The following is a 27,338-nucleotide window of genomic DNA, read 5'->3' as shown; positions in this document are numbered from 1 at the left end:
TACCCTTCTGAATAATAAACGGATTTACCATAGCAAAGGACTGACTTCTTTCAGCACATGGTACCACGAGAAACTGAGGTGCAGCTGAGAGAGTCTTGGAATGTTCACCCTCATTCTGTTTATGTTTAGTAGATGTAGATTGAGATGGCAATTGGCTCATTGCGAGAAAATCCCCCATGATTTTCAGCACCTCTGATGGCACACCCCTTCCAGCTGAGGGAGCTAATCCATCTTGGGTGATTGTCCTCACCTCAGTTAACACCTCCCGAATTCCTAACAGAAGGACCAACTGGCAGTTCAGAAAGGTAGCAGCTCAGGCAATCACCCTGCCTAGTCTTGGCCTGTGCTAGGGGGAACACGAACACCCTACCTGTCAACTCAGGGCTGGAAATTACCCAGTCACCTATTATGTAGCAGACAGATGGGTTGGCCTCGAGTAGCACACAGGAAGAAACAAAGAGGAACCTTAAATGCCAAAGCGAAGAAGGGATAGGAGATGGAGAACAAAGAAACAGTGTGGGGACTGTTCTGATGTCGGGCTACTGAAAATTCAGAACACATTCCCAACAATATCCCAGACACGTTTCGACATGCAGCACAGAAGGAAAAGGTGCTGCAAAGGCTGGGGCCCCATGGTAGCCAAGCATGGACTCCCCAGAGTGGTAATACCTCTGGGAGGCATGTTGAATGAGGCCCCAAGGTATACACACTGAGTGCACCTGGTGTCCTGGTGTGCGCTTTCTCTGTCGGGATGTGGGCTCGCAGAGTTAAAATTCAAATGTCAAATTAATAAAACTGTCACTAGGTGTACCATGAGTCATAAAATGTTTTCTTTCTGTAGATAGTAAAGAAATCACTGGGTTCCACACCTTATTCACTGAAAGCTGCCATCATGATTAATATCTTCCTGTCAAACTTATTTGCACTGATTCCTCAATAATTGAATCGTGGAATGATCATCTTGAGGCTAAAACTTCTATAGCAAAATAACCATAGAATGTCCTATGGAAATACAATGTTCGGCTATGGCTGACTGACTTCCTGGTCTGTGAAAGGCAAGTGTGGCAATCATGTTCAATACACCTTTCACATACCGTGTGTGTTGTTTGACCAATGTAGGCTTTGCCACACTGAAAAAAGGATTCCATAGATTCCAGCCTTCTGCAGTCCCAATCACCCTTTGACAAACCAAGAGAAACACAAGTCTTTGAAGGTGGCTTGAAAATTACTCTGACATAATGTTTCCTCAGGATTCTGCCTAATTTTGATGAAATTGTGGACATATGGAAGGAACATGCTGGATTTGAACTGCACCACCTCCTCTTGACCTGATGGGTGGTCATGTTTCTTCCACCTCAAAGCTCTGCTGATCTGCTATGAAGAATATCCATTATCTTTGAACACTGATTGTAGGTGTTCTAGTATCTTTGCATGGCTGTCTCCATCATGTGTCTGGTGCATCAACATTCAAAGGGCACCCATAGTTTGTGAAGAGTGGTGGAAGTGAGATACCTGCAAACACATGTCTGTAGGAGTGGGCTTGTGGTGAATGGAATGGCCCAATTATCCATCCACTTTCCAGCTGACCAAGGCCCCCAGAAATACCTATAGCTTCTATCTCCACTTCCATCATAAATTGGATTTAATTCAGATGCTACAAAAAGTGTGACAGTTCTCCTTCACTCTGAGGTCACACAACAAGAGTATCACCTACATTTCACTAGAAGATTTTGGTTAAGTTCTGCCAAATCCAGTGCCCCTCCTCAAAGCCTTTCAAATATCATGACGATAAGATGACGTCATCTGGCTGAAATCCCGAAATTACATGGCATGCTCTTTACACTGAGAATATTTAAAGAATTGCTCTTCAGTCCCCCCCCCCCCTTTCCGTGTTGGAACATTCAATGTTGCCATCCTGATAATCTGTCTGTTTGGTTCTGAGAGTTGGTGTAACACCAGGATGTGAAATGTCACTCACATTGACTTGAGGCTCTAGCATTAATGTTTTTAGGTTACATTTGAGGCCCCTTTCCATTTTGAAAGTATGATTTTTCTCCACCACTGGCAACCTTCACCTAACACAGCTTTATCAGAGACAATTGTCACTTTAGGGTTGCTGTAGAGACTTCACAGCTACCATAATCCACCTAGATGCAAATTCCCCACTTTACTATGTCCTACATCCAATCTTTGTGCATTTGCATATTTTCCATTACCTGGATGAAAGGATGGACTTACATACCATTATAATCATTAAATAATTTTCTGTTGACATCAGTTCACATGCCCAAGCTTCCCATTGTTGATCTAAGCAAAAAGTTTCAAAAATTTGAATTGGATGTTATTTTTCTCATACATGACTACTCACTGTTGTATCTATATTTTCTCTTCAGAAATAGGCTCCTAATTCACAGTTCTTTATGCTTAACTTGTAGGTTATTGTATTTAGACAGCACGTTGATACAATACACCAATTTCCTTTACACTTTCCTGTTTGTATAAATTGTCTTTCTAGGTATCACAAAACATACATGTGAGGTAATGGACACCTACTGAAATGCCAGGGCTCCATATTACCGCATGTGCTTTGCTTTGCTTATTGATTTAAACTTGTCATTACAGTATCCCACTGCATTACAATGAATCCTAGAAATCAAATGTTATGTCATACTAGCATAGATAACAAACAAATTTCATCAACAGCTTTCTTCTGTGACTATTTTAACTACATAAATATATGAACACTGACAGTGTAGTGCTATAAAAGCTGCTAGTAGTATTTGACCCCACATCTACCATTTAAGGGAGATCCTAATAACTTCTCCTCAGAAATATATATTGTTTTATCTGATACAATTTACACCAATTATCTCTAGCACACTGTGCATCATTTATTTAACTCCCCACTCAATCCATATATTGACTCTCGTTGGTTTCACTGTTTTTTCCCCTTACTAAACTAGTCTTCCATATATTGCAATATACTCCACTTCATTATATGTCTCATTTCAATGCAGCTGTTTGTCACAGTTACTACAATACTGATGTGCTTCTGAACTTATAATAAACAAGGAACCTTGAATCTAAGAAGCAATCGCAATTCCAAAGACAAGGATAATTTATTTCAGAGGTTAATGTGTTCAGTACATCTGAGAGTAGAACTCTTGCAAACAATAACATCGTAATACAATACAGTACAGTATAGTTCAGCTCTGTACTGTACTGTATGGTAATGTACTATACTTTACTGTGATATGTGGTGTAACGTGTCAGTTATGTGGAGTAACATGTTCCATTTCTAACCACCCAGGCAAAAGAAAGATATTTGTGGAAACCATCAAAATCGTTTAGGTAGTTGATAAGTGTGGATGGTTCAAATGGCTCTGAGCAGTATTGGACTTAACATCTGAGGTCATCAGTCCCCTAGAACTTAGAACTACTTAAACATAACTAACCAAAGGACATCATACACATGCATGCCTGAGGCAGGATTCAAACCTGCGACCGTAGCGGTCGCGCAGTTCCAGACTGAAGCACCTAGAACCGCTCTGCCACAATGGCCGGCGATAAGCGTGGAACATCCCACTGTCCACACTTTGGTTTGCCATATGTGCAGATGTGATGTAAAACATGGCAACTCAGAACATCAACAAGGCATGACAGCGAGTGGGTGTCTCCACCTCTTGTGGAGGGCTGCTTATGCTTTGGTGACGCAGCTTGGTGATGCCTTGGAAGTCACAGACCAAATGGTGTGGCCAATCATGTCACTGCCAGAACAACTGAAGAATGTCTGAGAACTGGTGTTCTGTAATATCATGTTCTGATCTATTTTGAGCTACAGGTATAGAAATATCTGTTTACCTACACTTGTAAAAGCAGCTTTACAGTGGAAAGATTGACTTTATAATACAGAACAGTTACTGCAAATGTGACTTACATCATTTTAGTAGCTTGAATAGACCAGAGCTCTCTTTCAGCATCTGTCCCTCTGAAAGGTGAAGAAGTCCACTGTCAAGAGAACACTTCACGGTCTGATGGCACTGCATAGCAGGTCCATAACCGTAGATAACACCAAGAATGGCGACCACAAGATATTTATAAGGTAAATGTTGGCACACACATCAGTACTGTGACTGATTGAGTGGAATACATCACACAAAAACCCCACTTGTCCCACTCCAAATGCAGTATTGTAATAAATTTTCAAAACCATACCACTTTGTACATTCTAGTTTTTTAACAAATCTGCTCTTTATATAGCTCATCTCAGATTTGAAGCCTATGAGATAAATGATACTTCATTGTCCAAATCCATCAAGTGTCAATTACTTTACTCCTGCTATGCTTAATAGTATTAGTTCACACATCAAACATTTGATGTGCTATTAGAAGCAAATTATATGGAAAAAACTAGAGTAAAAAGTACCTGCTGGCATAAATTCATCTGCTGCATCCTCTGGAGCGAAATCGTCATCGCCAAAGCTATGGAACCTGAACAAAAAGTAGTTTTACCACATCAGCTATTTAAATGAAGGAAAAATTAACACCAAGCTTATTTCAAGAATACAGACAACTTTCATTTCAAAGTTCATCAATAAATATGATGCACAGTTTGATTTTATCATTTGCCTCCCAAAGATGGAAATTCAACAGGTCACAACTAATTAAATACACCACCCTTGTTGAAACTGGGCTAGGGTTCCAAGGGGGAGGAGGAGGGGAGGGGGAGGGGGATGGGGGAACCACTGCAAGTTTAATTCGTTCATGCAGAATAAATAAATATTAGTATAAACATTACTGAATATATAAAAGCCATTGTCAATTAGTTACAACCCCATCACTGTACTGATAATACTTCACACTTTCTGACTAGTAGTCATTAACTTATTCGATGATGTCAGCCACACCGAGAAACACATTGGTTATCGGACAAAAAACTGATTTCAAGTAATATAATATACTAGGCACCTTATATTACTTGAAATCAGATTCTGTCGTAACCTAAATGAATATATCACGCAATGCACAAGTTGCCACTGTGGTTGTCTCCTACCACAGCTAACATGCAACAACACTCTCACCAGGACATAATCTTCATACACAAGGCTAAAACAAATTTACTATGTACATATAAAAATATAACATTATTGAGGATTGATACTCAGGGAGCCAACCAGGGCAGATACCTATATGCAGTCCACACATTCATGTCATGCGTTTCATAGCATTCTTAAGTTGACAAGTTAGATGGGCTAGTTAACGTGGAACAAATATGGATGGGCCACTCACCAACCCATTACACACTGTGTGATGAGTCAAAACTCATTGCAATCTCACTGCATTATGTGTGATACAAAGGCACACTGAATGCCAACTCACAACAGTGAGTGGAAACTTGCAGGCTCAAGTGGCACAAGATCAGCATGATAACTGACCCTACTGACTTCAGGCTAAGGTTCCTAAGTGCTCAAGTCTAGTCCACAACCACTGTCAGTGCAGCTTCCCGGAGATTTATCAAATGGTTCAAATGGCTGTAAGCACTGTGGGACTTAATGACTGATGTCATCAGTCCCCTAGGCTTAGAACCACTTAAAAGTAACTAACCTAAGGACATCGCATACATCCATGTCCAAGGCAGGATTCAAACCTCCGACCGTAGCAGCAGCGCAGTTCCAGACTGAAGCGCCTAGAACTGCTCAGCCACAGCAGCCAGCTGAGATTTATCAGTGCCACTCATATGTCTCACAACCATTGGGGGCCGTAGCCAGCTAGTACACCATCATCGGGGCTATTTGAGTACATATTGACTCATGGGGGTACCTGGAATTTTGGAATTGTGGCCTCAATGAAAAAAATATTTTTGGTCTTGTGGACTGAGCAAAATTCTAGCAATAACTTAAGATCATAGAGCACAGCCAAATACTTTGTTCCCCTATCTACTGTCACACAAAGAGTACCTTAACATAAGGAACATTAGAAGTCCAGCTATTGCCACTATTGTCTATTTAGGAACAATAAATTGCAGAACTCTATGATCTGATTATAGGTAGTGAAGCAGGAAGACAATTTAAATAAGATCACTGACTTATCGAAAGTTCAGTAAAAAAAAATGAGCAAACAGAATTAAAATTAGGACATATATTTCACTACACAGGAACAGAGGAGGGATAAAATGCCCTAATAAACTTTCTTAAAAATAAACTAAAAGCAATATTGCATGTACTGAATGAATATCAGGCAGAGCAGCAAGATTTGTTTTCAAGATATAAGAACTAGTCTTGACAAGAGGCAAACATAACTAAAGAATAAATTTAATATATTTTATCTAATAACAAAGAAACTGCACAGTATTTAGAAGCCCTAAACTACTTTAGAATTTCAAATGATGATCAATTTAAAAAAGCAGAATAAAACTAGACACCAACTTACACAAAGAGATAGATTTATCTGTCAGGAAATCAAAACATACATTATGAAAATTTATTTACCAATAGAGAAATAAGCAAATTTAAAATATGCAACATGTCCAATGCTTTAAGGAATGAAGATTATACAGACACGGGAAATGAGCAATTATTTGAAAAATGTATTTATGCAATCAGTAAAAGATGTTACATAATGAAAACGGCAAATTAAAAATTGTCAAATGGTTGTGGCAGCTACTACAAGTAGGCAAGAGCTTAAAGGAAACAATAACAAGATGATACAATATGGTATACAATATGGATTAAACAAAGGACATGATGTGCAGCTACATTATGTCAGCTGAACACACAATGCCAGGATTGCAGTCCAGCAGGTGGAGTGGGGTGAGAGATATTATGTCAGGTAGGGTGGCTATACCGAGAAACAAATGTATGGGATAGGAATACAATGCACTATCACCGAAGCACTTAGTTCATGTGACACACAATGACCATGCCATGAGAGGGTGGACTGGGAGGAGGTGGTAGGACATAGGTTGGGGAGATTGTCAGTTAGAGGCTATAGGTGCAGTAGGTTAGGGAGATAAGAGGTCAGAAGAATTACAGGAACAAAGGTTGTGCTGCAATAATTACTCCCATCTGCATAGTTCAGAAAAGCTGGTTATGGGGGGAAAGGATCCAGTTGGCACTGACTGTGAACAAGCCACTGACCTCTAGTATGTTGTGCTCAGCACAATGTTCCACAATTCGTATGGTCAACTCTATTCTTGACCACAGTATGGCAGTGGTCAGTCATCTCAGTGGAAAGATACTTAGTGGCCATGCCCACATAAAATGCTGTGCAAAAACAGTGGCAGAGCTGCTTTCAAAGGTGGCCCTCCCTCTTATGGGATAAGTTGTGACAGGACTTGAGTTGAATGTAGTGATTCAGTGAATTGGGCATGTTTTGCACCTGGGTCTTCCACAGATACATCCCCTGTGACAAGAGGTTAGGTCTGAGAGTAGCAAAGGAATGACTAGGAAGCTGTGTAGGGTGGGTGGTCAGCCAGATACAACTTTAGGAGGAGTGGGAAGGATTGAGGGAAGAATGTATCCAATTTCCAGACATGATCATAGATAGTCAAAACCCTGGCAAAGGACATGGTTCAGTTCCTCCAGTCCAGGGTGATACTGAGTGGTGCAGCAGCACTCCTTTGCAGCTGGTTCTTGGGAATGATGGGAGTATGAAGGGTATGTGAGGATATGGTGTGAGAAATCTGTTTGTAAACTAGGTTTGGGGGTGTAGTGCTTGTCTGTGAAGGCCTAGTGCAAACTGGGCAAAGTGGCTTCTCATCACTGCATACACGCCATTCATGGGTGGCCAGTCAAAGTGGGAGCTATTTTTTGATGGGGAAGGGGTAACATCTGTCAAAATGCAGGTGGCGTTGGTGGTTAGCAAGCTTGATGTGGACATAGGTACGGATAGAACCATCAGAAAGGTAGAGATCACTGTCTAAGAGCATGGCATGTTGGGTTGAGGAGGACATATGAAACAGATGGGGGAGAAGGTGTTGAGGCTGTAGAGGCATGAGGATAGGGTGTCCTGGAGGACACAACTCAATGGAGGAACTGCTAAGCACAACATGCTCAAGTTCAGTGGCTGTTCACAAGCTTTGCAATTTGGATCCTTCTTCTCAACATCAGCTTTTCTGAGCTACTCAGGTGGCTTGGAGTGCATTCTGAGAATCTGATTAGATGAATTTTATGGGTTAAATAGATCTTATTCACTGCAATGCCCTTAAGATCGCATATATAGGCAACTTCTGCCAATTCAAATCTTGATAAATTTAACTACTTGTTAGGTCCCTCAAAAAAATGTCTAACTTTCTCAGAAATTTTATGTTTTGGTACACTTCATAAACTGAAGCCACTGTTGTGACAGAAACACTACAATTTGAAGCCAACAGCTATTTAACACTGTGTGTTTTGAGTTGTCCTGTCAACTGTTTCAATAATTATTTTGATTCAACTCTTTGTGACACTTCTTTGTTTACCAATCAATTTATAACATACTACAGTATATACAACAGTTGTGAAACTGACTTCAAAGAAGTACATGTGTGACCCTCAATGACAGCAAGCAAGATTCCTTCACCCAAGTTGTCAACAATACTGAATCAGATGCAACAACTGGATTTCCTGTGTCTTTAACACTTACTGAAATCACTAAGTTAATATAGAAGCTATATGCTTGAAGGAACACTATACCATGTGCTGTACTTTGAGCACTGATGAGTTCACAGCTTGTGAAGTGTGATGCCATTAAAAAGATGCAGTTTTTAAGATGATCAGAGGAGAAAGTGCAAGAATTGGCAATACAGTTTGCTTGTTATGGAAAAAATGAACTAGACAGCCATCCAAGAGGTGGGATACTATCCACAAGTCAGACTTTATTAAAACAATTTAGAAATACATCTTTACCACACAATGCAGCAGGCCCCCTTGTCCTGCCATCTAGTTACGGAGGAAACTAAGTATGAGATGACTCATTATGTCATACAGCAGGACAAAAGAATGGTAAGTGTTCACTACACAAAAAATACACTATATATAGTAATGAACTTAGTTTGGTCCTGCAGCTGATTCTTGTGCCACAGATAGAGCAGATTCTAGTACCCACATGAAGAACCAGTAGTTGTGCTTTTTTCACTGAAGAAATGACTGAATGTGAACCACCTCCAGTTTTACATAGTTGGGCTGTGATGCTGGAATTTGTTTAAGAGAAGTAATGACATTCAAAAAGCTTGCTACCATTATCTCCAGGCATGTTCACTTTGACACCACCCCTCAAAGGAGGATCAGCAACGTCAACTAGAAGATGCACATTGTTGTGCTCCATGATTTTCCATTTTTAATGGGATAAACTAATGCTACAGTGTCCAATTAAACATTTCTGTAGAAGGTGTCATAAAATTAGCTAAGTGCATTTTGCACATTTCTTTACTTATGCAAGATGACTTAAGGATTTTCCTTTGTCGAAGAATAAGAACATATGTGTCAGGTAAATTCACCTAAAACATTTAGTTTTTAATATTTTATGTACCAACTAACTATATTGTTCCATTTCACTTCCTCATTATCTTTCACAGACTGTGTCAAAACCTTTGAATGTGTTGCAATATATTGCATATTTTCAATCAATGAGTACCACAAAAGAAGGAAAAAAATGTAAATCCAGCCAGTCAAAAGGGTTCTGAAAAACAGTGTGAGTGAGAATGTATGAGTGTGGATTTCTGGCAACATTGTGTATTGCTGTTGATTGTCTTTAGAAGCTGTTTGCCATCTTTGGGTGGACTACAATGTCAACTGAATACAGAAATTTTTATCACTGGTCTATGAACTTCTGTTTTTTTTTTCAAATTTCTTTTATTGGTTCCTCTTTTTACCATTTGAACAACATGATGGACACGTTATGATACTGACTCACTCCCATCTGAACCAACTCCCTTTGACTTTTACACAGTCCAGTATTCTATTATGTTTTTGATAACCTTTTGCTTCATGCATTTCATCCTTGATAACCTCAGAAGTTTTAATAGTTCAGTCATCATTGTCAAAAGCTACTTCTAACTCTACAAATGCTCTAAATGAAGCTCTCTCTCTCTCTTCAGCATATCTTCTTAATTACACCGAGTTGTCAGTAATGCCTCATGAGAGCCTACATTTCTCCACAAACCAAACTAATGGTCTCCCAGATCAGCTTCTATCAATGATTACATTGTTTTGTTGACAGTGTGTGTTAGTACTTTGCCTCCATTACTTATGAAACTGATTACTTAGTAATCCACAAAGTACATTACGTTTTGGAATTAAAAACAAATAAAATATTGGAATTTTTTTATTATATACAGATGAAAGCCACACTTAAATACTACTTTTCTACATAGTTGCCATTTAAATTAAGGCACTTATCGTAGCGATGGATGAGCTTGGAAATTCCTTCGTCATAAAATTTGGCCGCCTGCGCCTTCAACCACGTGGAAACCTCTTCTTGAAACTGTGCGTCGTCATCAAAACGCTGCATAGCCAACCACTTCTTCATTGCTGGGAATAAGTGGAAGTCGCTCGGTGCCAGATCGGGACTGTACGGCGGATGAGGAAACAACTCCCACTTAAAAGATTCGAGAATTTCACGAGTGGCATTTGCCGTGTGGGCCCAGACGTTGTCGGGAATCAGCAAGATCTTTGAGCCCAACTTTCCCCTGTGCTTGTTTTGTAATGCTCTTCTGAGGTTGTGCAGAGTTTGGCAATACCTTTGAGAGTTTATTGTAGTGCCTCTTTCCAGGAAATCCACAAAAATCACACCTTTTCTGTCCCAAAAGAGGTAACCACATGGTTGAAGGCGCAGGCGGCCGAATTTTACGACTAAGGAATTTCCAAGCTCGTCCATCGCTATGATAAGTGCCTTAATTTAAATGGCAACTATGTAGAAAAGTAGTATTTAAGTGTGGCTTTCATCTGTATATAATAAAAAAATTCCAATACTTTATTTATTTTTAATTCCAAAACGTAATGTACTTTGTGGATAGCCCTCGTACTTACACATCCCAGCACCTGCCTTCTTGAAGTCTGAGAGTATTTTATCTCTCACTTCTTTTGTAACATGTGAAGTAACCTTGTCATGGTATGTCCTCAGGTCTTCCAGTGCGATGTCAAATTTATCTTGCAGTACCTCCTCTCATCTCATCTTCACCTATTATCTCTTCCATTCCATAATACCTCCAAGTTTATTTCCCTTGTATACTCATTCTATATAAGCCTTTGATCTTTCAGCTTTCCCTTGTAGTTCTGGCAACCATCTGAGGCCTCTATATTCATACAACTACTTCACTTTTCTCCAAAGGTTTCCTTAAGTTTCCTAAATGCAACCAATATGCATACTAATAGAGTTTTCGATTTCCCTCTAACCTTTCCTGCTTGGCTATTTTTCATATTCCAGTTATCTTATTTTCAATTGTATGTATTTACTTTTGTCTGTTTCATGGCTGGCTAAGTGTGGCTGAGTTGACATTTACCTCAAGAAAATGCTTTCCCCTCCAATATGATTCGTGCAGTGCCGTCATGGCCATCACAGCCACACCTGTCATATGTAGGAATGATTGTCAGCTGGTGTGAGTCGTGACACCTGCTTAGACCCTAAAACTAAACATCATAATTCAAAGACTACTAAACCTTTGATTTTTACTTGTTTGTCTCACATTCTTGTATGTACACAACATATTTACATTTTTTTTATGACCATCTTTTTCGCAGGAGGTCTCTGGAAAGACAGCCATTTACTATCATGAGAAATACAAGGTGTGTCAAAAAAATGTACACACACTTTAAACTGTCATAGATAATTTATTTCCCATTCTAAAAGGTTAAATATCTATGAGAAAGTAATGTTATGTTTCTTCAACAGGTGGCAGCAGTGGCAAGGAAGTAACTGCAACATGGCGGACGTGCGTTTGAGCTTTGAAGTGCGGAAGCAGATAATTAAGTGGTACTGGAAGTTTGAGAATGTAGCTGCGGTTCGAAGAGAGTGGAGAAGTGAGTATGGTACAGAACCACCTTCAAGGTTAACAATTACACATCTACGAGACAAATTTGAAATTCATGAAACAGTGTATGATGTGCATAAAGATCAATCAGGGCAACCTCGTACAGCTACAAGTAATGATTCCACAACTGCGGTCTTGGAACTGATTCAGCGTTTGCCTCAAAAATCTTCAAGGCAAGCAGCACTTGAGAGTAATGTAAGTGCTAGTTGTGTGCTAAAAATTATGAAGAAAGGCAAGTTTCATGTGTACATTCCAAGGCTGGTGCAACAGCTAAGTGACGACAGTCTAGATCGAAGGTTAGAATTTTGTGAATGGGTTCAGGAGATGGTGAGACGTGAACCAGGATTTGTGGGTAGCATAATTTGGTCGGATGAAGCCTGATTCAAACTCAATGGAGCTGTCAATAGGTACAATAGTGTGTACTGGGCTGAAGATAATCCTCACATTACAGTTGAAAAGGCTGTGAATTTGCCTGGTGTAAATGTGTGGTGTGGTTTGTCTGCGAGGGGACTCACTGGGCTTTTCCGCTTTGAAAGCACTGTTATTGGAGAAACGTACCTAACAATGCTTGCTGACTCCATATTCCCTGACATTCATGCATTATACGGTAATGATGAGTTTTATTTCCAACAAGATGGTGCCCCACCGCACTATGACAGGGATGTACGAGCATACCTGGATCACAATGTGCCAGGTCAGTGGATAGGACGCAGGGGACCAATCTAGTTTCCTGCACGCTCTCCAGACCTCATGCCGCTGGATTTCTTCTTATGGGGCACAGTAAAAGATCAGGTGTACAAACATAAACCACGTAACCTGGACACACTTCGGAATTAAATTCAGGCAGTGTGCGCAGAAATCTCATTGGACACTTTGGTACGATGTACGGAATCAGTGGTGACTTGTACTCAGAAATGTATTGATGCTGAAGGCCACCAGTTTGAACATTAATCACATTTGCAAAGTACATTTATTTTTCCAATTGGACTTTAAGCTTTCCATTTCCATAAATTTAACATTGTAGAACAGGAAATAAATTTTCTATGACTCTTCAAAGTGTGTATACATTTTTTTGATGCACCCTGTAAATAAAAACACCTACAGCCATCCTTATGATTTGATTTGATTTTATTACGAGTTTCAACACTTCAGTGCGTCATCTTCAGGCTGTTTTTGATGCGGTACAGATTGATATGACCCCATAACACATCAGTTGCCAGCATTACTTGATACACAGATAATGTGCAGCACTCCAACCATCAACTGCCAACTGGCAGAAGGATGGAAGCCTTTCCTCACTTGCCAACACAGAAGTGTTTAGAGTATTTGCCGTAAGCCCTAAAGAAACATAGCTTAAAGCGTGTAAGTATTTAGCCACTTGTGTACTAAAGTATTCTCGTCTCAAATATCACAGCCTACACCATGAACCTGGTACACACAGAGTGACATTCCAGAATGTAGTACGAAGTCTGCTGTTCGACCACAGGATAGGGCACCCTGTCCTGAGTCACAAGACCAGCCACCGCTGGAGCAGGGAGCTGACTCTCACGAGAGGGAGGTCATGGCTGCCATGCTGTCATCACAGTCACAGCTGGACACATCGGAGACACTGGCATTCAAATGATGCCACACTCAGTCCCGCTCTTTGTGCTGTCATAGATGCCAGATGTCTATTGTTTCACATAAGAGGCAACTTGACACCTCCACCGAGCTGTTCCTAATGTACTACAGCCAAGGGGCAGAATAAAGACATAAATTAAGCAAACCCACTGCCATCCTGACATCTTATTTCACTCCTCCACTGATGTTGCCTTCTAAGAGCGACATGTGAACCTACACCCTTGGGTACTGTAAGTCCAAAAAATTTTGATTTTATTTTGGTCATGGAGAGAAGGTTTGACAGTAGCACATTTTTTACAGCAAATTTTGTTGCGATTATGGAACCAGTGGATTTGTCTAGTTTTGGAGGTAATGGAAGTCGCAATCGTTTAGTGTCCGTTAGATGTGCTCAGTGTAACCTTGAGGGCCACAAACATCACTACCACTATGTATGGAAACAGTTACAGTAAAATGTTATACACTTAATCGTTGGGGGTATATGCCTAGGCAATGCCAGGAGTCGTGATGGCTCATAATTAAATATAATATTATAATGTATTTTGTTTTCTTGTCTTGTGAGTATTAGTTCTCAAAATGAGTGTTGTCAAGGACAAAGCTTCGGCAGAACCAGAGACACAAGCTACGTCAAAGCCAAAAGCAGTACATTGTTAAATAAGGTAGCATGATTAAAAGTGGATAATACGAAACTGCTTGGGTTGGTAGAATAGCGTTTCATCACAACAAGGTGTAGATTTGTCAGTCACATTTTTAATTGCTCCTTTTTGGATAAGCCAACCGAGGATGTGCAGGCTTTTGTAGGAGATCTTTGAAGTCTGGCTGAGATGGAAGGTTGGTCTGATACGGAATTATTGAGTGTTGTATGATAGACTAACAGGAAAAGTTAAAACTCGTGTCAGTAACCAGAAGCTCTTAAGGAAGCCACAACATTTAAAGAATTTAAAGAAAGGTTAATTCAGAGATATATGAAACCAAAGAGTGCCAGACACTACATGGAACAATTAGAGGCAGTAACCAAGAGAAATACAAACTGTGTGGGACAATTTGTGCATAGGGTAAGGAAAATTAATGATTGCACCTATGAATTAGGACAGGACGCTGCAGTCAATGACATTATTTGGCAAGAAGAGGACCAGAGGGCACTCAATGCTATTTAAGAGGGTTGTATTCAGAAATGTCAAGATGTGTATGGGTCTGATGGATTTGTGCACAGTGCTCCAGTTAGCTACACAGTGCGAGGAGATTCATCTGTCAACTGGAATGCCCGGTAAATGGACAGTGTTTGCAGCTCATATAAAATGTTTCAGATGATGGACAAATCGGGCATGTAAGAGGTAGTGCCACCAGCCTCAGTGTCATGTCAATAAAGTAAGAGGAAGTAATAATTTTAGCACTAGAGGACCGGGGAAAAGTAAGGTGTTAAACAATAACAGAAACCCCCAGATCCACCGACAGTCATTTCCTGTAAGATGCTATGAAATTGTATGCAGAGGTGGATTGTGTGATAACAGGAATAGTAGGAATAAAGGACTGCAGGATATTATTGGACACAAAGGCCAGTAGTGATCTAATGAAACTCAAGCAATGGGACCCACCACCAAACAGATTGTGTGGAATGGGGGGATAAAGCTGTCACACTATTAGGGTTGGTGGAGAGACTTTTGTCTGGGTACAGTACAATTTAAACAGTGTGTAGAGATTGTGCCACACGTGATTGTGAGCTACGATATGATTCTAGGGGTTGATTTCTTATATCAGCATTGTGCCATAATCAATCTTCGGCAACATAGGGCGGAACTTGACAGAAAAATGTTTCAGTCAGGTGGTGCCAGTGTAGCAAAGTCGCAAGGGGGAGTCTGTAGTGAAAGATGAAATGATTAAGCTGCGAACGATCATACTAAGACTTGATTTGCATGATTGTGTACCTAAGGGTACTGGGAAATCACTCTGTGTCAGTGTTACGTCTAGATTAACGGTAGAAATTTTGTGTGTGGTGGAAAAAGAATAAAGTATTATGTCAGGTATGTTGCTCGTTAAAAAAGGTATTTTGTGTGTGTGTGTAAGAAATAAATGGCAGGAAGGCGGTACCTGTTTCTATACATAACTTTAGTGTAGAGGCCATAGTATTAACAAAGGAGTTGTTAATTGCTAATGTGAATATCCTGGAGGAAGGGGAGAGAGAGAGACAAGAGGGTGTCAGCCATGGACAGTCGCCAGACACCATTGAAACTGTGTTACAAGGTAAGGTGAAGCACCTAGAGGGAAGCAATGGGGAATGGATGGAAAAATTACTTTTGAAATTTAAGGATTCCAGCTATGCATATTAACAGCGCCACATAGCAATGGGAAATTAATCATCCGTCTACCACAAACCATACAGAATACATAGATACTAACAGCCAATTGTGAAGTAATTTATCAAAGAAAATCTGAAAGATGAAACAACTGAAGAAAATAATAGTGGATGGAGGCATGGGAAAGGCGGCGGGGGCAATAGTCATCGTGAAGAAAAGAACAGAAAAAAAATCTACAGATGGAACCCAAAAGCGTAATAGGCACCTAATCTTTGCCAAACATCAAACAGAAACGTTGGAATATTTAGAGCAATCCAAATACTTTTTAACAGTGGATATGAACAGTGGTTCTCACCAGATAGAGGTTGCACCGCAGGATCGACACAACACAATGTTTTCAGCACCCTGGGGACACTATCATATCAGAAGAATCCCATTCAAATTAAAAAATGCACCTGCAATGTTTCAGGGATTGTTGGACAGAATACTAAGAGGTTTAAAAGAATGGCAATGCTTAGTATATCTCGATGACGTAATCATCTGTGGGAGTGATATGGAACAGCATTGCAGCGATTACTGGAAGTATTCCTATGCTTAAAAGCAGCAAAGTTAACACTGAGTACAGAAAAATATAATTTTGTGATGGAAGAGGTAGCATACCTAGGTGATATTGTAGGTAAAGATGGGGTTCAGACAGACCAAAGATTGGTTAGAGCTGTACATGAATTTCCTGTACCAGAATCTGTAAGAGTTGCAGTCATTCTTAGGACCGCAAAGTATTACTGCCAGTTCATAAAAGGGTTTACGAATACTGCCAGATGGTTTACACAATTGCTACAAATGGCCAGAAAAACACCACCATGCTTTTGAGGAGCTAAAAGAAGCTTTAACATCGAGTCCGATATTTGTATTTCTGGATTTGGACAGAGAATTTGTTTTATCATGTGATGCATCAAACCATGTACTTGACTGTGTGTGGTCACAAGAGGCAGAAGGTGTGAAACATCCAGTAGCTTACGCTTCCAGACAACCAAATTCTGGACAAAGACATTATTCCGCAATGGTGAAAGAGATTTTAAGCCTTATTTATGGAATCATGTATTTCAAATGTTATCTGTACGGTAAAAGGTTTAGATTGGTAACAGATAATGTGGCAATAAAATGGTTGTCAGGTTAAAGGATCCTTCTAGTAGGTTGACACAATGGGCAGCAAGACCAAGTGAATTTTATTTTGAAGTCACACATAAACCTGGAAAGAAGCACAAAAACGTGGTTGGCTTAAGCAGGAAAGTAGCAGTATTACATATTGGGCATATTGAGTATAAGGAAGGGACAAACTTCGCAGAGAGCAGATGGCAAATATAAGCAGTATTTTAAGCAATTCTGTATAGAGGTTGGATTGCTAAGCAGAGAAACCAAGTTGGGACTGCAGGAAGTGATATCAGCAAAGCTAATCAACAATGTACTACAAGAAGCTCATCTTCACATATTATCAGGTCATGGAGATTACAAATCTACAAACAGAAGAGTAGCAGAAAGTTATTGGTGGAGGAGTAGGCAGACTGATGTACCAGTATGTGTTGAACTGAATACAGCACACACAGGGAGCAGATTTTTGTTGAACCTGAAGCATAAGTACCATCTGAATTTCTGGGGATTGACGTTTTAGGTCCATTCAATAATACATCTGCACAGAATAAGTACGCACTCACAATCATAGATCATTTTTCAAGATACGTATAAATGGTCATGATGCCAAACCAACATGCAGCAACCGTGGCACAAGCACTAGTGAATAACTGGCTACTGAAGTTTGGAATGCCTGAACAATAGTAACAGACCAGGGAATGAACTTCATGTCAGATCTATTCAAGGAATCGTGCAAGTTATTGAATGTGAAGAAGTTAAGCACGAGTCCTCTCCATCTACAAGCCAATGGAAGAAGCGAAAGAGTGTACAGGACAATTGGGAAGATGTTTGGCCTACATTGACTCACATCACACTAGCTGGTATGTCTATTAGAAGTATGTTGTCACTGCCTACAACTCAAAACAGCATATGAACACAGAATTATCGCCATATAAAGTAGTATATGGTCATAAAATGCCTTGGACATTTAACATATTGAAAACAAAGAAAGGGGAGACTGGAGAATCTGTCGAGGAATTTACCAGAGTGATTAGAGACGTATGGAGTATAGTAAGGGGGGCAAATACCCAAGCACTGGAGACAAAAGGAAGAAGCAGTGGGCCTTATGGCAATAATGCCATAGTATACAATTGGTCGGTGGGTGATGCTATCAACTTCATATACACCAAAGGGAAAGGGAAAGAAGTGTTTTTGCAAAGTATCAGGCGCCATACCTAGTGGTAGAGACTATGTCACCAGTAAATGTCAAGATTCAATTGCCAACGAGAACGACAACTGTACATGTAGGGTGGCTGAAACCCTTTCAAGGGAGGCTAGAAGTTATTTCAGGGATAGGAGATGCAGACCAGAAGGGGGGAGTGAGGAAAAAGGTATCTGAAGAAAAAAGTGGTTATGAATGAAATGGTAACAAGGAACCCGTATGGATTAAGGCCTAGAAGATAGTCATTTAAGATTTTTTTTATTTTAGGTATAGATTTAGTGTAATTAGCATAAGCAGTTGCAGAGCAGCAATGAATTGACGAGGGTGGAAAGTAATAAGTATTCCCACCTGTAGGTGAGGTGCAGAGAAGGTGAGATGATGCTGTTCATAGTGGGACTACTGATCTTTGTCGAGGTGGAGGCATAAGTGCTGTTCACCAAGCAGGAAAAGTTAGTGATCACCAATAATCGTTGTGTGATACAGGTGGTATTTAGCACATGGGGGATGCATAATGAGGTGAGAAAATTGGAAAGAAGCATTCAACAAATTCCATACAGGAACAGAAAGGCACAGGATACCCAAAGGAGTGAGATAGTACATGGGGCATATGAGAAAGTAAGAAGTTAGATGACCCAGGTACTGAGGGTTATTCTACATACACAAAGGTTGGATCGCCACTGGAGGTTGTCTTCTGAAACAATATCTGTCACTGCTGACAAGGAAGTCATTCAAAGGGTGAACAACACCATACAAGAGGTTAAGCAGTGGGCAAAAAGGAACAAAGCCACGAGTGACTGCCACACAACTACTATGACACTTGCTGGAAAAGTAATGCAGTATGCCAAAGCTGCAGAAGACGCAATTAATCAGAATATCAAGGAACTACAAACTGAAGTAGAAGTCTTACATAGGGAAGTAGTAAAGACAAAATGGTTGCTGTCTGTGGAAGACAGTGTTTGTGAAGCGCGAGGGAAAGTAGCAGAACTACAGGAGACTTTGCAGCAGGCTGTAGTAGTTCAGGTAGGGGCAAATCTCTTGTCAGAGCAGCATTTGGAGGATCTAAGGAAAGTACAGAAGGAACTGCTGCCAAAGTTGAGGTTGGTTTTAGAACCCGAGCACAAAAACATACCTTTTTATTTTGAGGTAGCCATATCATCAGTGAGAAGTGCTGAAGTGAAAGTTTACATTTCCATTTCTATACCAGTGACAGGGAAACAAACCCGTTACAAGTGCTACATAGTTCATTTATATCCTGTCAAGTGGGAAATATTGAAACAATTTGTGAGAGAAAAAAGGCAACAGCTATTTTGAATTGCAAAAGACAAGGAAAGAAATGTACAATCCTACCGAGGGGAGATCACAGTCAGTCGGAATATGGTAGTAAGAAGGGGGCAGGATTCCTGCACAGTGAAATTGCTAATGAGACAGAAGAAGGTAAGGGAATGCTATAAAGAAGTGGTCAAGATAGAATTTGCTTTCAACGGGTCGAGGCGCAATGGTTGTACTCTACCTTCGAGAAGGTGGTAGTAGTGGCTAGTTGTTTCGAGCAAAGGAACCTTATGTCAGCAAAGAGGCTAAAATTAAACAGGAGCAGTTTGTTATGAAAGGGAACAGCTTGTGAGATACTGGGGCCTACTTTCCATATGCTCTCTGCAATTTTAGGGATAACTCACCTGAATGTTTCACATCATCGTTTGTACTGCCCAGAGGAGCCCTTGGAAATGCTACCTGCTACAAATCTAACTAGCTTAAACCAAACTCTAGGGCCAGAACTAATGCAGTCCATAAACTTGCTTCTGAACCAGCAGGAGGGACAAGTCTCCCGGAAACCTTACTGCAACACGTAAATTTATATCAGAAAAATTAGTACTGGAAAGAGGCACCACTGACTGTTACCATGCCAGCCACTACAGATACGCTTGCTCTTCAGAGCATAGTCCTTCTTTTGGCACTTAGAAGATGAAGCACAAGAGTGAGTTCAGGCCCAGCCATCATTCAGGTTCCAGTGGATTAGATACCCTGAGCATAAAAGCAACAGAAAGAATAAGAATGCATAAGGGGGTAGTACAGAGGATAATTAATTCATTTTAGCTTGTGAGTTTGCAATAGAGAGAAGTTATTGTGTAGAAAGCCCAGTAATGAAATAAGTTTCATAGTATATGAGTTAAGGAGCAAAGCTAGGGGGCCTATAGAAATGTGTAACATTAAGTGATAGCGTTAAGGAAACGAATTGTTAAAACAATTCGTAAGAGGAAAGAAGGCCAGAAGGGTAGGTGGCCAGGAATTATAGTGTAAAGGATAATCTAGTTTGGTCGACCCGAGGGGCCGAGTCCCGATGAAAAGGAGGGAAATTTAGCTTATTGACAGTATTCAGTCAAAAATTACGCCAGTGGAAGTGAGCTGCAACAGAGTCAATCACAGCCAGGCAAGAGCGTTACGCACTGTGAAGCAAAACATAGCTGACAGAGGTTGCGAAGCAGAGCCAGCTGGGCAGAATATAGCAACAGCTGACACCGCAACACATTAGTGCAAGGACGGAAGCCTTTCCTCACTTACCACCAAGGCAGCGTTTAGAGTCAAAAGACCGGCCACTGCCAGAGCAGCGATCTGCCTGCTTGCTGGAAGGAGGTCACTGCAAAATTTGTAGTACTGCCACGAGCGCTGCCACACTGTTATTACAGTCGCAGCTGGAGACATCACTGACTGTGGCATTCATGTGATGCCACACTCAGTTCTGCTCTTTGCACTGTCAGCAATTCCAGACTTTGTGGTTTTAGGGCGCTCAACTACAATGGTCATTAGCGCCCTGACTAATTTAGGAATGTACCGCGAGGCACAAGGTTAAAACAGCAACTAAAAGGGACAACACTATAAAAGACGTATTAACAGACATAAGATTAAAAAACCTACAGCATAATCAAACATCCTTAGACAGGTGTGTCAAGTTGATAAAACGAAGAACGCGAGCAGCAGCTCCTGGGTCATCCGCTAAAATGGCATCCAGAGTACATGGCAGGCCAAGATCAAGACGCAGCATAGTAAAATCCGGACAGGACGTTAAAATGTGGCAGACCGTCAGCAATTGCCCACATGGACAGAACGGCGCCGGCGCTGCCGTCAGTAGATGGCGATGGCTGAACTAACAGTGACCAATTTATGGCCGGGCCAAAACGACCTCCTCCGGCCGAGAAGGATGTGAGGAGGACGTCCAAGCTACGGGAAGAGGTTTCAAGGCCCGAAGTGCAGCCCAATCGGCATGCCACAGCGATAAAATGCGCCGACAAATGATCGTGCTACAATCTGATGAAGGGACACAACAAGAAGCCGTCGGAGGCTGGAGGACCACAGCCTTGGCCGCGGCATCTGCAGCTTCGTTCCCAGGGATACCGACATGGGCAGGAACCCACATAAAGCTAACTGGAGACCCGTCGTCCACCAGCTGCTGAAGAGAGCGTTGGGTCCGGTGCACGAAAGGGTGAACCGGATACGGATCACTGAGGCTCTGGATGGCGCTCAGAGAATCGGAGCAGATGACATAAGCAGAATGTCGGTGGCGGCAGACGTAAAGAACAGCCTGATAGAGAGCAAAGAGCTCAGCTGTGAAGACCGAACAATGGCCATGTAGCCGGTATTTGAAACTTTGTGCACCAACAATAAAAGAACACCCGACCCCGTCATTGGTCTTAGAGCCATCCGTATAAATGAAGGTCATATTAATGAACTTCGAACGAAGTTCGACAAAACAGGAGTGGTATACTGAACCGGGGGTAACCTCCTTTGGCAGCGAGCAGAGGTCAAGGTGAACGCGAACCTGAGCCTGGAGCCAAGGTGGCATGTGGCTCTCGCCCACTCTAAAGGTTGGAGGGAGCGAAAAATCACGGTGTTGAAGGAGACGACGAAAGCGAACTCCAGGGGGTAGCAGGGCAGAGACATACAACCCATATTGACGGTCAAGAGTCGTCAAAAAAGGAACGATATGATGGGTGGTCGGGCATTGACAGTAGCCAACAGGCGTAACGACAAAACAGTATATCGCGCCGGTAGGTGAGTGAATTCACCGGCTTCACCATGAAGACTCTCGACGGGACTAGTATAAAACGCTCCAATCGCAAGCCGTAAAGCCCGATGTTGTATGGAGTTGAGGCGGCGTAAGATGGATGGCCGTGCAGAGGAGTATACAAAGCACCCATAATCCAGCTTTGAGCGGACGATCGACCGATATAGGCGAAGTAGGATGGTTCGATCCGCTCCCCACGACGTGCCACTGAGAACACGGAGGACATTTAGAGAACGGGTACAACGGGCAGCCAAATATGACACATGTGGAGACCAACTAAGTTTCCTGTCAAATGTAAGACCTAAAAATTTTGTTGTCTCCACGAATGGGAGAGCAACGGGGCCGAGTTGTAAGGACGGTGGGAGAAACTCTTTGTAGCGCCAGAAGTTAATACAGACCGTATTCTCGGCAGAAAAATGGAAGCCATTGGTGACACTCCAGGAGTAAAGACGGTCAAGAGAACACCGAAGAGAGCGCTCCAGGAAACATGTACGCTGCGCGCTGCAATAGATGGTAAAATCGTCCACGAAAAGGGAGCCTGATACATCATCTGGGAGGCAATCCATTATTGGATTGATCACTATGGCGAAGAGAGCGACGCTCAAAACGGAGCCCTGTGGCACCCCATTTTCCTGGCGAAAGGTGTCTGACAGGACAGAACCCGCACGTACCCTGAACTGTCGATCCATTAAAAAGGAACGAATAAAAAGAGGGAGGTGACTGCGAAAGCCCCATGTATGCATGGGCGTAGCTTCGTTTCCTGGAGGGCTACAACGAGAGGACCGTGCGAGCGGAGCAGCAATTTCAAGTCCTCTCGGTTGGAACGAATGCTGCGAATATTCCAGTGAATAAGTGCCCTCGTGAGAAGAAGAAGGTGCAAGAAGGGGTCATCGAGAAGGCCGCTGAGGGCCCAGCTTCGAGCGAGCACTGCCGCCGCTAGCAGGAGGCGGACAGTTATCGTCCATTTGTTCTAGAGGTTCATCGGCCATCTTGTGAAGATGGCCAGAAGGGGGAGCTTCCTCCGCTGGTGAACGGCCAGATGTTCGGCTACTAGCGGTGCGGCCAGGCGAAACGGATGATGGCCTGGGGCGGCAACCGCTGTGGGGCGCAGGAGGAGAAATGTGCCGTGGCGGGGAAGGAGAACTGTGCTTCCTATGAGCCTTCTTGGAAGGCCGTTTTGTGGAAGGAGTGGTCGATGGCTGAGGGTTCGAGGTATGTAGAAGGTCTGCACGAGACGGTTCTTTCTTGAAGGCCCGTGCTTCTGACTTCTGGGTCTTCGTCCTGGCAGAAGCTGATAAAAGTGCTTGTGTCGGAGGGGCGACGGGAGGAAGAGGAGACGTCGACCGGGCGATCTTAGCCCTGGCCGAACGGACGACCGTAGTGCTGAAGGTCAGATCGCATGTCTGCGTCGCCACATCCCTGGTAGTCCGAGGAGAGGCGAGGACAGTACTGTACTTCCCCGCTGGGAGCAACGTGGGCTTCCTGCTAGCGAATAGCTTGCGAGCAACCGAGGTGGAGACTTTCTCTTTGACCCAAATTTCTTGGATACAGCGTTCTTCCTTGTAGACGGGACAGTCGCGGGAGGACGCTGCATGGTCACCGCGACAGTTCACACAACGAGGAGACGGAGGTGGACAGTCACCCTCATGGGCAGCCCTGCCACAAGTCACACATGTAGCCGCAATGGAACAAGAATGGCGAGTGTGATTGAAACGCTGACACTGGTAGCAACGCGTAGGTGTCGGGACATAGGGATGAACAGAGATAACCTTGTAGCCCGCCTTGATGCGCGACGGCAGCTGAACCCTGTCAAAGGTCAAGAAAAGTGTCCGGGTCAGTACACGGTCATTGTTGACCTTTTTCATGACCCTATGGACAGCCGTCACGCCCTGCTCAGCGAGGAAAGACTGAATCTCCTCGTCAGTCAATCCGTCGAGTGACCTAGTATAGACCACTCCACGAGACAAATTCAAAGTGCGGTGAGCCTCCACCTGGACAGGGAACGTGTACAGGAGTGTGGCCCGAAGCAGTTTTTGTGCCTGAAAGGCGCTCTCAGTTTCTAGTAACAAGGTACCATTACGCAACCTGGTACAAGATTTGACAGATCCGGCTATGGCATCTACGCCCTTCTGGATAACAAAAGGGTTGACAGAGGAAAAATCCTTTCCGTCCTCAGATCGAGAAACTACGAGGAACTGTGGGGCAGGCGGTAGTACTTTCGTCACTGGTGGCTGGTCAAGTTTCCGTTTGTGGGCAAAAGTTGAGAGAGAAGAAGAGGAGAAATCCATTGCGGAGGAATCCCCCATGATTGCCAGCGTCTCCGATGGTGCGCTCCTTCCTTGTGGGGACCCTCTCAGAGGGCACTCCCGCCTTAGGTGATTGTTCACACCTCAGGTCACACCTCCCGAGAAACGGACGGAGGGACCAATCGGCACAGTCGGAAGGTGTCAGCTCAGGTAATCACCCCTCCCTGGGCCTGGCCTTTACCAGGGGGTATGTGCGTGCCTTACTTGTCTACCCAGGGCGGGGAATTACGCGTTACCCCGTCACCGGCTACACGTGCAAACGCGTGGGTCGGCCTTCAGGCACGCACAGGGAGGAAGGAAGAAGAGGAAAAAGAAAGGACATACTGTCTCAAACGCCAAAGCGGAGACCAGAGAAGGAGAAGAAGGCAGGGAGAAGAAGGCAGGGAGAAGAAGGCAGGGAGAAGAAGGCAGGGAGAAGAAGGCAGGGAGAAGAAGGCAAGGAGAAGAAGGCAAGGAGAAGAAGGCAAGGAGAAGAAGGCAAGGAGAAGAAGGCAAGGAGAAGAGTAAGTAAGACAGCGAGATGGAGAAGAACAAAGAAAGGAACCAACCAAAGGAAGGAAGAAACCAGAAGAAGTGAAAAACCAAAATGAACGCAAATATAGGTCGTGAAACCGTCCGTCTCCGGACACAGGCGCTAACTACACCCTTGAGGGGGAGGGACTCCTTTTAGTCGCCTCTTACGACAGGCAGGAATACCTCGGGCCTATTCTAACCCCCGGACCCGCAGGGGGGGACGTTTATTGTTTCACATAAGTGGCAACTGGACACCTCCAGCAAGCTGATTCTGATATGCTACGGCTGAGGGACAGAACAAAAACGTTAATCAAACATATCCACTACCGTAATGATGCCTTATTTCACTCTCCATGAATGACAATCCAGGGGGTCATCTAACAGTACAGTCTGTTGGTAAACTGAAGAGCGAGCAAGTCCCCACTATGCCAGCCCAGCTAAGTCACAAGGCACTTCTACAGGCTGTTTCAGAATGTAGTACCGGCCCTGCAGCAGCACGCGCTTTTAATCTGTGGTGGCGCCATGTACAGATATGTCTCGGCTGCGTTTATTTTTAGACAAATGCATTAAGACCATAAGGAATACAAGAAAGATAGCTTCCCCCGAAACACAACAATATAGGGTAAATAATATTAACATAAGAACGGAGGGTCAGGATTCTACTACAAACATAAAACTGAATGCCTGTTCATGTGCATGTATGTTCCTCTATTGCTATTTGTAAAATGAACCCCATATAATGTAATAAATTGTAGAATTTAACCCTTGTTCTGACTGTTTTTCTACTGAAAGGTAGAAGTTTTCTTTGAAGGACTACATTGAAACTTAACAATTCTTGCAACGTGTCTTAAAAGTAAGCAGAAATTTATAATTTTTTGTGTTGAATTAGTCCGATTTGCACTATGTTTTTGTCACTGTCTTCATAAACATGTCTCAAAAGTATGCATGCAATGTTATGCATATTGGGTATTACTCTGTTTCAGCTGTCAAAAAGGTTACATGTGTTTTGGTAGCATCAACGATTATTTGTATTGTATAAAGATAGATTAGAGAATCTGTATTAAATTTTGTTATAAGAATTGAATAAAGTGTATGAAATTTTTAGAAGTGTTAAATATTGCTTTTGGTGAGCCTGTAACAAGTAAACCAAGGGAATACAAGTGGTATAAACATTTGAAAGCAGGCCTTAAAGGACACCTGTTTTACAAGCATGGATGAGATTAAAAATGTCTCTGATGTGATTACAGAGTGTATTAAAAAGGCGACACAAAAAGAACTATCACAAAGAAACATTTCCTAAAAGTGTTTCAAGAATTAAAAGAACACTGGCATAAGTGTACCGTATGCAATGGGGAATATTTTGAAGAGGATAACATTGCTGTAGATTAACAAATAAAGTTCTAACCAAAAATTAAAAATTAATATGTGAACGCACCTCATGTGTGAAGATTTTTGCTTAGAAATCCAGAACCAGGGTACATGTTTCAAAGGAAATTTCAGCAGAGTTTAGAATAGCTATTGTGCACATGTTTTAAGCAATATGTCTTAGAATCAGGCGAACAGTGACCGAGATAGAGATTTGGTGCTCTATAAGCATCAAAGGTTTTACGTGAATTTGAAACTATCTGTAATGATGGGTTTCCTCCAAAAATTATTAGTTTTGGTGATTCCAGTAAACCACGTGGCTTATTTTCGTGTTCCTTCCTTATGTGCCCTATTGGGTGAGGATGATGTCTGCATAAATTGCAGACCTTTAATTGGGAATGGTAATATTAGCCAACAGTTCTTTTTGTGTCGCCTCTTTAATACACTCTGTAATCACATCAGAGACAATGAACACTCATTACTCCGCAAATACCTCCTGTTCTTGTATTCTGCACATTTTCTTGCAATGTTAGATGATTATCCATCAATTCCGGATATCGAAGTATATCAGTAAGAATACACAGTTAACTGACTGACACTGGCAACTAAGATCCCATGAAGAGAAATAACAAATGTCACAGCACTCAAATCTACTCCACTGGGCAGGTAACAGGCAACAAATTTTGGGGGGACCTGTAGGCTGTAGGCTGGTGGCAGCATTCTTCCAGGAAAGGCCACTCCCCCACCAAAAGTGCTGCTCGCTCTTGAGTTTACAGACAGACTATACACAGAACGGCAAGTCTCGGCCACAACATTCTTAAGGTTTACA

The 27,338-nt window shown here is 42.3% G+C and overlaps 1 protein-coding gene across 1 annotated transcript in view; it reads right to left on the bottom strand.

Moving 5' to 3' along the window:
• LOC126322302 (uncharacterized) overlaps window positions 1-27,338 on the bottom strand; it is a 255,496-nt gene that overhangs the window by 196,709 nt on the left and 31,449 nt on the right. Inside the window, exon 5 of the mRNA XM_049994279.1 lies at window positions 4,427-4,491. Coding sequence (XP_049850236.1) covers window positions 4,427-4,491 — 65 coding nt within the window. The remainder of the gene's footprint in view (window positions 1-4,426; window positions 4,492-27,338) is intronic.

This window comes from Schistocerca gregaria, chromosome 2 (assembly GCF_023897955.1).
Source record: "Schistocerca gregaria isolate iqSchGreg1 chromosome 2, iqSchGreg1.2, whole genome shotgun sequence".
NCBI lineage: Eukaryota > Metazoa > Arthropoda > Insecta > Orthoptera > Acrididae > Schistocerca > Schistocerca gregaria.
The sequence above is the reverse complement of the archived record's forward strand: the minus strand, read 5'-3'. Positions and strand labels throughout refer to the sequence as shown.